Source organism: Taurulus bubalis (genome assembly GCF_910589615.1).
Source record: "Taurulus bubalis genome assembly, chromosome: 2".
Taxonomy (NCBI): domain Eukaryota; kingdom Metazoa; phylum Chordata; class Actinopteri; order Perciformes; family Cottidae; genus Taurulus; species Taurulus bubalis.
In genome coordinates this window covers 31,504,162-31,517,534 of record NC_136590.1, presented here as the reverse complement: position 1 = coordinate 31,517,534, position 13,373 = coordinate 31,504,162, and the positions used below count along the sequence as shown (strand labels likewise).

Below are 13,373 nucleotides of genomic sequence, written 5' to 3'. Positions count from 1 at the left end.
ATGTGCCGTCCTCTTTGTTTACCTTTTTTGTATGTCTCCATGCTTACAGTTTGTATTATGTAATAAATAAGTGCACAGCAACGTTCCTGTTTATTATTGAGCTGTAGAGCAAGCCTGTGAGAGTCAGTTGCCCGCTGTCTTGTTTTAAGCCGGCCTTCTGATGAAGAGTGACTCCTGCCTTTGCCTTATGTACCGACGGTAGAAGAGCTGGTAAGTGTTGCTACACAATCTCCTGGACACCTTTCAGGATTTTCATTTTCTATATAGATGGAGATTATTTAGTTTAGTTTTGTGTTGCTGGCCAGCCTTTCATTTCCACTTGTGTACTGTAATGATATTGATATATCAGTTGTTTGCCCTTAGGTATACTAAGGCCCAATCTCAATCTCCACACTCACAGACTCACAGACTTTGAGGTGCGCTCCCACAAAGACTGTGAGGGTTTCGAGGCGTCCCACTATGCTCGTTCGAGATGAACTGCGCCTCGCCTATAAAAACGAAATGAAAGCAGGCGGCAGCAGCAGGGGGCTTTGACAAAAAAAACTGCGGTCAAGTCGTTTTCAGTTTTCAGCTGCCTTCAAAGAATACACAAGAAGTCACAGAAACAGTTACTTCCTGTTAGATCCAATAGGCTACTTGTTGAATGAAGATCTTATTTGGATTTATTCATGTATTTGTAAATATGTATTTATTTACAAATGTGTCTGCTTTGTATGCTATCCTTTGTTCTTTTTATGTCTGCCTGTGAAACACATTGCATCTAGTTTTTATATGTGTTATATAAATAAGCTTTATCATTATCACACAAGATATGTTTTTAGATTAAACCTTCATTGCAAAACATGCGACTAATAGCCAACAATCGAGTATTACAACTACACAGAAAAATAGGATTTTATACTCAAAGTGGAGTTTGTTGTCAAATCTAGTAGCCAATCAGCTCTCTGATCTGGCGACGGCCAGACGTTTCCCATCATGCCCTGAGTCATGCAGTCAGTGAAGAGCAACTGCGGCGCCTGGCTCTAAAAACTGCGGGCGCCGCGCTCTCGTGAGGTATCATTGACCCCGTGTGCATGACGTCAGAGCAAGTCGGGATCGAGTCGGACACAAATCTAACCGGCATACATTATGAACTCGAACGATCCTATTGTCACATCGTCAAGTGTTTGAGCGCTCTCTGGCAGACATTTTGAGCCTTTTATAATCCCTTTTCCCTAAATCAGCATTAGATGCAGAATTTGCCAAGGGAATTACCCACAATTCATACCAATGTGACGTTAAACATGGAGTTACCAGTGGAAGAATGGAGACATAAAAAAAAGGTAAACAAAGAGGACGGAACATAGATGATCAGTCTGTAACCATAAGACTGGGAAGGTGACAGATACTGCATTAAATATGAATGCTCACTTATTTGGGTTAGCGCTATTAGGGGTTCCTTTGGGAAAAGGAAGCAGACTTTGCGACTGCAACTGACCGCCATGAGTCGTTAATTAAGACTGTGCAGTCCGCCGGTGACTTTAAAAGACGGGGACACAAACAATACGCCCCGGGCGCCTGTCTGCATGTGCTCCATTTAAACAAGCAAAGCTCACACTACAGACCTAGCCGAGGCCTCAGAAATCTTCAGAAGTTTAACGTTAATGCAGCCGCTGAGGTACAATATGCTAACATTAACAAGCTAGCGTTGGCGCTGGTATTAGCTGTAACGGAAAATAGCTGCTAGCTTCTTCAGCTTACCTTACAACTGATTAACTCTACTAAACTTAAGTCAAATACGTCTTTATGTACTATCCAAAGCCAAATAAATTATAACTACAATACTCACTACAATACTATTACTTACCCAGTTCAAACAGTGTGTGTCTCCTCTCCTTTGAAGCTCTCAAAAGAGAGGAGACAACAAACGTCTTGTTTGCCTTGGCTCGCTAGCCCAGCACTTCTTCTCCTGCCCGCGCAATCGCCTGACAGACCTTAGATGAATACCATATCACAGGGATTCCCAAAGGCGGCCTCTAGGGGGTGCGCTAGAGGAAAAATGTAATGGTGGTCTAATGGTGTAATAATTAATATTAAACATAATAAAAATAAAAAAAATTAAGTAGGATTTTTTAATTATAAAATGTCCCTTTGTAAGATTTAAATTTAAAATTAAAAACGTACAATTTAATAAATAGATGCACTTCAGGTCCGGCCGCCAGACTGTCTTTTACTACACACTAGCTAGCTTGTGCACCTAACGTCATTTCATTCATTCAGCAACATCCATGAAAATATGTTAAACTGGCTGAAATCGGGGAAGCTGTCAGGTGGGACATCTGAAGCTATCAGTAATAAAAGAGGAGAGGGACAGGCTAACAGTTGTCTGAAGCCTCTTATTTGCGCCGCCACCTGAACACCAAGCATGCCAGTGCAAGTCAGAAGCCCCTTACATTTTTTAGATCCAAATTGGAAGAGTTACAAAACAGCCAAAAACAATTGCAGTCTCATTCACGTGAGTCTCTCAAATAGAGAGAGATAGAGAGGGAGAGGGAGAAAGTGAGAGACGTAAGTCTCTCACTTTCTCCCTCTCCCTCTCTATCTCTCTTGCTGCAGGCTGCGCTGCATGTGAACATCCTCATATGGACTCCTCCTTTTTTATTTATATCTGTTTCTGAGCCTATGCATGTGCCACTCTTTGTTCTTTATGTGGCTTACTGTGTTTAAGTAAATACATGTGAAATGCAATCTGCCTCTGAGCCTGTGCGCGTGTCCTCGCCATCCAGGGAGCTGTGCGACTGAGCTGTGCGTTTGAGCTGTGCGACTCCGCGGAAGGTGCTTAAAGTTGAGAATATTTCAACTTTTAAGCGCGCCGAAAAAGCGCTAGAAAAACGCGTCGCGCGGCATTTAAAAAGCGCCCATGAAAGGCGCGCGGTACCATAGGAAAACAATGGTTTTGCTAGCGACGCGTTTTTGAGAGTCGCGTCTGGTGTGAACGGCCCCTTGTTGCTCTTTAAAAGTGACGCCTTGTGTAACTGAAATGTATACAGCGGACTAAATCTTGTAACAAACGCCACAGTTCTCGCATTGGTCCGATTTTATGCGGCTATAAATAGGCTCTGTTGCGTTTTTTGTTTAAGGTGTGGGGGATTGGGGGTGCGTGAACCCGGTCGGGATGTAGAAGGGGGTGCGTGGCCTAAAAAGTTTGGGAACCGCTGCCATATCACATACTTTTTTTATTTTTGTTGCATGCAGTATGCACACAAGGTTACATTGTACTTCCTCATAATATGAGATGAACCTTGAACTTTAACACTTTTGCACATGAAACCACTGGGCAGAGGATTGTGGGCCAGAATAGCTAGAAAAGCATGCTGGTTTGCATAGGCCCAATCCCAATTTTCAGGCTGAACACCTATGTACCGTTCTCTCTGTTTAGCTTTTTTTAATGTCTCCGGCTTCCACTGCTAACCCTGTGTTTATTGTCACAACACTATGAGATGTGGGTAATTCCCTTAAGCGCAGACTTACGGAACATGTTCATAAAAGGGCTCAAAATGTCTACGGGAGAGCTCTCAAACACTCAACAATTTGACAGTAGGACGGCCCTTAATCCTAACAGATTTTGAGCCACGCTCCTGTAGTGTGTAGATTGGGAATAGGCCATTGCACCTTTACTATTTTGGATCAATCTGGGCTGCAGCAGCGGACCAGATACAAATTGGCCTTGTGGCTAAATCTGACACATTTACATCACATTGATGTGATAAATGTATGCTGCCCATGATAAATACAAATATAAATAATTTGTAAGTAAAGTAACCTTTGTCAGGAAATGTTTAGCATGAAACATATTTAAGACCATCAATTTATTTTCAAGACAATGTAAAGTAATTATATAATTCCATGTTTTGTGTCTAATCAAGAAATATAATATATTTGTTAGAATAAAACTTTTTCTCTTATAAAACAGACATGTCAAAAACACAAACATCCGCAAAAATAACAGCCATTCAATGCAACAGCTGATCTTAGATTTTCTCCAAGTTACAACTGAACACTCCTTGAGTAAAAGACACCATGCAAGATATCTATGCCCATCGGCAGACACTGTGCAAACTTGAGGTCGTATCCCATAGCAGAACAGATTCTTGTAAATCAGCTCATTGCAGCCTGTTGGTGTTACATTGTATAGCCAAATGGTGAAAATAATCACAAATGAATACTGTTTATTCTGCTGCATAGGTTATGTACTATGCATACAAACTCCAGTAAATGATGTTGAAGAGCAGGTAAGCCAGAGGAAATATGACTCTGGAGTAGGAGTCGATCATGTAGCTGTTGCTCATAATGAAGCTGACGTGTTGCTTCACAGGGTTCATGCGGCGTAGCCGGGTGCCTTCTGTGGGTCCGGAGACAGTAGAGTTTCGAGTCTGGGTGTTCCTCTCTGTGTTCGGGGTGCTGGAGACATCTGGGAGAGAAGTCAGGTCGATGTCATTGTCATGGAAACAGCCATCGAACGCCATAGCCTGGCTGGCATCGTAGGCGTTTGGGTTCTGCAGCAACAGAGGCAGAAGAGGAGAGTTAGTCTGTCCTGACGGTAGGAAATTATTATATGATTCAAGATTATTTTCTCGGCAAAAATAAATAAATGAATAAGAGTGACCTTTGCCCTCTTGAGCTTCTTCATCTCCTCCACTGTAGTGAAATAGTTGACAGTGGCGTACTCGATGACAGACAGGAAGACAAACAAGAAGCTTGCCCACAGGTAGATGTCTACAGCTTTGACATAAGACACCTGTGGCATAGAGGCTGAGACACCAGTGATGATGGTGGACATGGTCAGAACCGTGGTGATGCCTGGATACACAACACATCATGAGTATTACAATGTTACCTCACAAATAACATCCATTGTTTGGATTGATTAAACTTCTACGCTGAATGCAATAGGCATAAAATACCCAAGTTGGATAGTAAACATTCCCCTTATTATTGTATACTTAGTGTATCTACAGTGTTTCAATACTTTAACCACCAAAAAGTTTCAAGGGATAGTTCAACATTTTGGAAAAATGCTTTTTCCCTTTCTTGCTGAGAATTATGAAAGTGGTTTCGATATCTTCTCTTCTGCAAATACGCTTTCACAAGATGTCAAAGTAATCCTCTAAATAAAACAGAAAACTAGGCTAAGTGATGCTTTTGTACAGATTTTGGATAAAAATATCATCATATGACATAGTATTTTTTTTTATAAATCTGTCAACATGTGTCAAGACAACACGGTCACGTGGTCTCAGTACCCAGAGAGACACGGGCAGGTACGGCCCTCCTGTCTATCCAAAAAGACACCCAGGACAGCATCACCATCAGCATGGTGGGAAAGTACGTCTGAAGCATGAAGAAGAAGATATGCCTCCTGAGAATGAAGTTAATGTAGAGCCGATTGTACCAACCTGAAACAGAGATAAATGCACAGAAAGTGGAGGTGGGGCAGGCAGGATGGGGAGCAGGGCATACAGTAAAAACAGCAACAAGACTATCACTCCAGAAAATGTTGCAAAACAAATCTGCATAGTATTGTGTAAATTGTGAATCTAAGAAATCAGATGGACCAACAGGGAGAACCTACAACTCAGATCTGGCAGATCTGTCTAGAGCTGAAGTTACATAACAACATCTTAGAGAAGATAGATTATTTCACACTGAGAAGAAAATCTCCCTGGCCCCCCTTTTTTTTCTCACACTGAAAATATGACAGTAGAGGAAGGCATGGTTTCATACAACTCCAAAATGTGAAAATATTAAATCATACCACAGAAGAAATATTAAATGATATTTGAATACTGTAATTAAAATGGCACATGCTTTCTTACATATGACCTTTAAAAACATGTAACCATGTCATCTTTAAAACAGAGCTTGAAAAGTTGAGATTTTTTTAATAATTTACTCCCTTGAAATAGAGGAAAGCAGCGAATGGCTGTGTCTAAAACTTACAAAATGAGGTGTTCACTAGTGTGTTCTGTAAGTTTTGTGAGCGGTACCTTCAGTCTGAGGCCGACAAGCCCATTACTTTCACTTGCTATGCTAAGCTAGGCTAACCATCTGCTGGCGGGAGCCTTATATTGAGACATGCATACATACAGTATATACAAGGGGTTTCTCAAAGTCGAGGAAGGATCCTTTAATGGTTGAATTTCAAGGTTGCTCCGTCATTGATTCCTGCCGGAGGACTGTTTCAATGTCAAATATCCTTAAAAAATCCACAAAGGTCTGAGTTCTTTTTTCAGAGGATTTTAAAGGATGCATGCATGTATGCTCCGCGTTTTTAAAACCCCCACCAAGGAAGCATCCTTGACTCTTTGAAACACCCAAAGTATGAGAGTGAGGCAAATAAGAAAGTTCGCGCTCAGACTATTCCCTTAAAAGGGACAGTTCAGGATGTTTAGACCTACAGTGTTACTGATACTTTGTTACGGAATCAATCAGACTTGATTCATTGAGGTTGAAGAGCTCTGAAAAGGGAGGTTGATTTATATTTATTTATTTTTGTACACATTCATTTGAAGCTATAGTCTTTATTGTTCTCACTGTTTGCTGGAGTTACCAGCAGGTGTGAAGATGAATACAATATAATACTGTATACAGGTCTAAACCTTTTTTTTAGAAAAGCAGACAGGGTTTTGTGACATTCACTGTATTAAGCTTGAATAAGGAGCTCTCTGGTCATTCCCAAACCGGGTACAACTCAGAGGGGCCCTCACGGCTCTAACCTCACATACCAGTACTGCTGTAGAAGGCAAGCCCAAAGGAAGGCTGGAAGTCTTCAATAAAAAACTGAGAGAGCACGATCTCGTCAGTCCTTAATGAATCGTTCCCGTTCTTCCAGTAGAGCATTAGGTCGTTTTCATTGTAAGCATCTTCAAGAGAGGAGAGAGGGACACCTTCACATATTGCCTCTCTTAGAAGAGTCATGGATGATTTTCGCAGAGGAGAGGAGAGAGCGCACGGAAATGGGCCTCCCGACTCTCCTCTGAGATTAGGATCCATGCTTTATCCATGTAACAATTTAAGACAGACAGAGAGAGAGAGAGAGAGAGAGAGAGAGAGAGAGAGAGAGAGAGAGAGAGAGAGAGAGAGAGAAAGAAGCAGGCCAGATAGACAAAAGATTTCCCACAGAGAAAGTAATCCCAAGTATCGCCAGTTATGACCAAATTCATGTTCAGAGCAGATTGAAAAACAGAATCCTCAGTAAATCCTGCATCAGGAAAGCAGACATTTATAATGGTCAGAGATTGACCTGATTGAGGATTATGATTTATTTAGTCTTTGCAAAAAGAAGATGGCGATGGTTACTGTGTGTTTTTGAAGTGTGGTAATGCACTTAGAGCTGTTCAGTGTGTGTTTATGTCCCTATAGGGTGACTATCAAAGCTATCCAATAGTCTTTTAGACCAGCATGGATATGCTAAATGTGTAATTCAGTGAGCTCAGCAGTATTGCTAGCCGGTGCCTTTTAAATTACAAATCAGTGCACCAAAGGTTCTTCCAGATGTTTTCATGTCGAGTAAGCACATTAAGTAAAGTAGAACTTGGTGCACATTTTTTTGCAACAAAACAAACAAACTTCAAAAAGAAATGTCCCAACTGTAGATGGGTACTCACAGCTCTCTAGCTCCAGAGAGCAATTCTGTGTGTCCAGAGGGAAACTACTGAAGTCCATTGAGCAAAGTGCCGTCACAGTGATCCTAAAACACATCTTACAGTTAAAGAAACACCCACATAAATCAAGCAACTCCGCATCAACAGCAACTGTGTTTATAGAACATATTTTAATCATGCTCACATAAATCTTAATCAACCAGCCGGTGAGATGTCAAAAAGGGTATAAAACTGTTTAATAAACAGTTAATGCATGCACTCTGTTGGTCATGCACTAGCTGTGACTGGGTCGCTCAGGCTCTGTGGCTGCAGCAAGCTGTTAGGGATGACGCCATATTGTCAACATCTGTTACTGAAATGGATACGATGAATGTAGTCTGATATAGCTTTTCACATGCCGTCCAGGCTCTGCTCGCTAAACCTTGCATTAATAGTCCAGTGGATGGTTTTATCTTGGTTGACCTCTTTTTTAAAACTTATAACTCATGACTCACTGAAGTAGATGTATATACATAGGTTAGGTTAAAGATATGTACCTTTTTAAAGAAGAAATTACTACTGATTGTAAATGTAACTTAAAGGGAAATGGCATTTTGCCCCAACTATCCAGACCAGTTTGCAAGCTTTACACATGGAATAACAGCAGCAAAATGTCTGGTTGTTGCATATTCGGTTGTCAAAATCGACAGGATTAAGACCATTTAATGACGGATCAAATTAACTGGTGACTTTTAGACGAATGCATCCAAAAAGCTTGGAGTAGATAATAAACACAGATGAGTATGTATTTCAAATTGATTGAAGGCATTTACAAGGACACCAACAAAACCAAACAATGGATTTGCTGTTACAGCCGTGCTTGGTCTGGTATGAACAGTAACTTGTGGTTGGTGTTATCTTATTAACTAACTAACTAACATGAATTAACACATTTGCTTAATTTCCTGCTCTTTTTCTCCTGTTACACAACATTTTGACATGTCACAGATAAACATAATGATGTCTTTAAAACAACTGACTGAAGAAAAACTTTGGAAATAAAGACAATTTCAATATGCCATGAGCCTACAATTACCATTTACCACAGTGGGCGCAGCAAAAGTTAGCCTTGTTTTAATCATTCACTACTTTGATGTTCGTCTCTTTATGAGTAACGTAAAGGAAACTTTTTTTACCTGACACTGTAGAGGATATTACCATCAGGAAAAACCCTCAGCATGATGTTCTCCATGGTCGTGTCATGGATAAAAGAACGCTTCGAGTGGACAAAGAACACGTCAGGAACCCAAATCTTTTTCACAAGACGTGCATCAAAGGTACGACTCTTGTTGCTGCTGGAGGGGAAGGCCAGGCGATCGTCCTGCCAGTAATGCCTCAGGTACAAAGTCATGGTGAAGTCCTGAAAACAAAAACAACGACAGCAGCTCAAACCCAGCAGAGAAAAGGGGACCCTGTATACTGGCGAAATTAACTGCAGAAATCACAGAGGCACATACCATGTTGACTTCAGATATGCTGTCAATGCTCTCCACCTGGACGTCGATGCCGACAGGAATAGCCGAACCTGCAAAAGGTCAAACATTGTAATGGATCAGCTTTGAGCAACAGTAGGATTACATTCACCACGAACCACACATCTGCCAGAGATTTTCTATGTGCATGTGTGTTTCTTTCTACACGACATAAACTACATTGTACAGACAAAAGGTTGGATGAAAGGGATGCCCCTGACATCATGCTGGTTCTTAAGCGTGACTCCTTTAGAGTCGCTATCATCTTCCAATACAAACTGTATAGCTTCAACATCTCTTCATCAGTTACACACAGCTGTCAGTTTATACATAATAGCTTTAGTGAAGCGGTAATCCTCATCGTCATCTCTACAATTCTGCTGCTGCTCACTCAGGAAGCTCAAATAGGATACTATATAACAACATACTTGAAGGGTTTGTAGATATCTCAAACTTGTACTCAGCTTTTCATTTTCTGGATGAGCTTTAAGTAACCAAACAGTATTATGATTTACTTGACTCTTTCAGAGAATCTACAAATATTGTATTTTTGAGAAGATAACTTTAATCAAATTGCTTTCAAATTCTGCAAATACATCACGTTATGACACCGTCGTAGCCAAGAATTGTAAAATGTGTGTATTTGGCATTGTATTTTTGTCTGCCTTGTAAAGCCCTTTGTTATTGCTTATTTTCAAAAGTGCTTTATAGATAACCTTTATCAACCTCAACATGGCCTAATAGCTTACAATCAGGCATTAAATATTACAATTACACAGACACAGACACAGTTTGTGGTCAAAATGAACAGCCAATCAGCTATCAGATGAACGCCAGGCTTTTTCCATCATGCCTTGGGTCTTGCAGTTTGTGCAGACTCTAAAACTGGGGTCTACATGGATATACATATCTCTTGTGTTACATAGATTACCAAAACATTCGTTCATCAGTTCATGTTTGTTAACTGCCTGTCCCAGCATGCACAAAGACAAACAATCACTGCCACTAACAATTATATCAGTTGGTTAACTGGAGTAAAGCCAAATAAATACTGTAAATACCACCAGATTGTACTATTACAGATATGTATGTTGTGTATCTGGTGGTCCTTATTTAATCATAAGGCGTCAGAATACTGTAAACGTCTGATGCGTACTAAACATCCCGTTCTCTCTGTGCCATTATCTAATGAAGGTAAGCACTCAAAACCATCAGCCTACAATTACAGTAGAGTAGTGAAATGGGAGGGATTATAGCAGACAGGTAGGCCTGTTCATTTTTTACAATGTGAGGTCACTGAGGTTATCGATGGGCATGACACTCTCCAATACCAACAAAGAGTAACTGCAGTGAAAAGGTCAAAAGCTACAGGATTATAAATGTAAACTTGAGGGACGACAAGGAGAAAGGAAATCCGAAACAACAATTTTGATTCTGTTACTTGTGTCAACTCTTCTACTCCAATAACTATTGTTTTAAACAAAACGTGATGTTTGACAAGTGGATTAAAAAGTTTTAAAAAAGCAAATTACTGATAGCAGATGTATTTATTGATGTGCATCTGAAACTAGAATGAGAGGAGCACATAGACTTCATAGACTACAAAAATAAAACTATATTGGACACACACTGGTGCACAAGCAATAAAGGATTTTATAAAGCATTCAATCACAACACCAACATGTTGCTTATTTTTAAGACCTTATGGTTTGCAAAGAAAACATGTTGACATACAGGAAGTCTGTTACAGTCAATTGTGCACAGGCCAATACCCCTGCATTGTACGCCTGAAGATGGTTTATGTAGCGTTTTGTACAACAAAGCATGTTTGCTTTTTTAGAAAAGAAAATGTGATCGTTCAACTGCTCCTACGGTAACTAAATAGCAGGTTGGAGTCCCTGGAGGACTGTTATTTAGAGCGACTGCTGCCTTCACATGTTTCAGGAATGTTGTAACCTCAAAGGGAAATTGGAATTAAGGGGAAATTATTCAGTGTCTGAAGTACCGGTAAATATTATTGGAATGTAATGTGGTTATTTAATTTAATTATGTCCACCATTTACTTGAATTAATAGCAATAACGAAATCAAGATTTGTGCTTTGAGGCTATGTAAATATATACATACATCTTCTACAGTCTAAATGAAAGATTCTAGTTATAGTGTTTTGAATATCCTCTAGCGTTGGGCTTTTACTTTCCTCCCACAGAATGAAGTACGCAGTTCAGCTTATTTTATCTGTACTACTGTCTGCAGTCATAGGCTCGCAGCAGACAATCTAGGTCACTAAGGTTTTTTTTGGAGGCGTAATACCAAACGACAGCACAGTAACCTATATTAACCTTCCTAAATTACCAGGAAAGCACATGATTATAAAAATGACCAAACATCAACAAAAGAAAGAATATGTGGAATTGAATAGATGTACTCTATGTACGGAGATAGTTTAGATTTGTGTTTTACCTCCAAATCCAGGCCGCATTGCAAAGTCATGGTCTTCAATTCGAAGCAGCTGCTCAGATTTAATTAGCAGAGACTTGGTACTGTCCAGCTTTTTCATTTTAAGATCCACCCGCCTGAGAACCAAAGAGAACACATAACAGCTTAACGTAGAAACTCTCTCTGTCTCTATGTTTCTCTTACGAACACAGACGTACTCGGAGCAGCACTGACATCTGGTTGAGGGAGTTAGCGATGGTTAATTGGACTTGAGCGCTCTGATTACAAGCAAAGGCCAATGGCCCCTTGGAAATTAAAGTTATTTTACTGATCTAACATGGTTGCAACTGGGTCAGAGATATTGGGGGGCCTCTTTGTGTCTGGCTCTAAAAGTTCCATCTGTATTCACTGCCTTCCTAGAAAACCTCATTAATTAATGTGAATCAAAAATGTACTTTCATGTACATTTTTTACTGCTCAATTACGAAGCACTTTGTACTTTAATGATAGGATATGATGAATAATTCTGAATACAATTTAAGTGGAACAGAATCAACAGCAAATCTTCCATCCTCACGTGTTAAATCACCTGCTCTTACTTTCCTTTTACATATTTAAAACAATATTTGTGATGACATTGTAAAGTAGCATCTCGAGAAGCCACACAAATGTAGATGCCTGGTGTTAAAAAGTAACAGCAGAAGCAGCTCCGCAATTACAACAAAGTGTCATACGGGAAATCCCACATTGGCTCACCCTCCGTGCTTTTGTTTGGTGTTCTCATCGTACTGCTCCTTGTGTCTCCTCTTGTTTGGAAAGTGGCTGCTGACAGGCCACAACCAGGCCAGGCACACCAGTCTAAAGGCCAGGAGGGCCACTCTCATGGTTAAGCTGGGGCCTGGAAGACTAGAGGAACCAAAACGTTCCTCCCACTGCGTCAGTGTCTCGCCCTGGGAATGCCAAAGCTGTCCCCGTCCTCTACTGGCACGTCCATGTCCCAGCAGCACTCATTGTGCACAGCCACGCACACACCCAGCTACTTCGGCATTATCCTGCTGTTTCATCTCCTCTAACATGGTAAACATCAGTCAGTGCTTAGCTCCAGTGCACAGGCATCCTCCTGGTTGAGTTTGCTTTTTCTCTGTGCCATCCCTCTGCTTACGTCTGCGGAAAACATGTTGCTCCGACTCCCCACTGTCCCCACCCTCTGATTTACGTAAAACCAAATATCAATTTATTCCTATAATGACAAAGGAATACCATTAATTCCTCTCTAATCTTCTTATCTTTGGTTGGTGAAATCTTTCAGTAACCTACAAACTGGAGGCAGGGGGCGGGGAGAGGGATAATACAACCAGCAGTTGCATCATCATGCTGACCAGATAAAAAAAAAGAAGCCTGTAGCCTAGTTTTATACATTGCAGGATTTTCCCTCGAGTTGCGCACTGTAGTGGTGGGAGGACGGATCCCATTCACAGGAGACAGATGCAAGCATCTGTTTGGGCTACATCTGCAAATGTTGCACATATGACTTCAGAGCAGATATCGCTCACGGCAGAGGATATATATACAGTTGAAACAATTCCTTTCTAAAACAAAAGGTGAGCATTGTGACATCTAAAAAGAAGCATACATATCTATTTTAATGGATACTAGTTTTCCTATTCGTAGGTCACATCCAGACAGTGATGGACACTCCAGCACCACAGCAGCTTCTCACTGGTTAATATGAAAGGGGAAAGACATTTGTTGACATTCCCCCAACAGGATGTTACGACCTC

General features: G+C 40.7%; 1 protein-coding gene across 1 annotated transcript; it reads right to left on the bottom strand.

Moving 5' to 3' along the window:
- Window positions 1–4,232: 4,232 nt before the first annotated feature.
- On the bottom strand, window positions 4,233–12,476 carry LOC306753392 (gamma-aminobutyric acid receptor subunit rho-3-like; the record flags this gene model as incomplete). Its single annotated transcript, XM_079237261.1, has 9 exons — window positions 4,233–4,535; window positions 4,646–4,839; window positions 5,283–5,435; window positions 6,765–6,902; window positions 7,647–7,729; window positions 8,819–9,042; window positions 9,140–9,207; window positions 11,617–11,729; window positions 12,349–12,476. The coding sequence occupies 9 exons, from the start codon at window positions 12,474–12,476 to the stop codon at window positions 4,233–4,235; spliced, it is 1,404 nt and encodes a 467-aa protein (XP_079093387.1).
- Window positions 12,477–13,373: the final 897 nt, after the last annotated feature.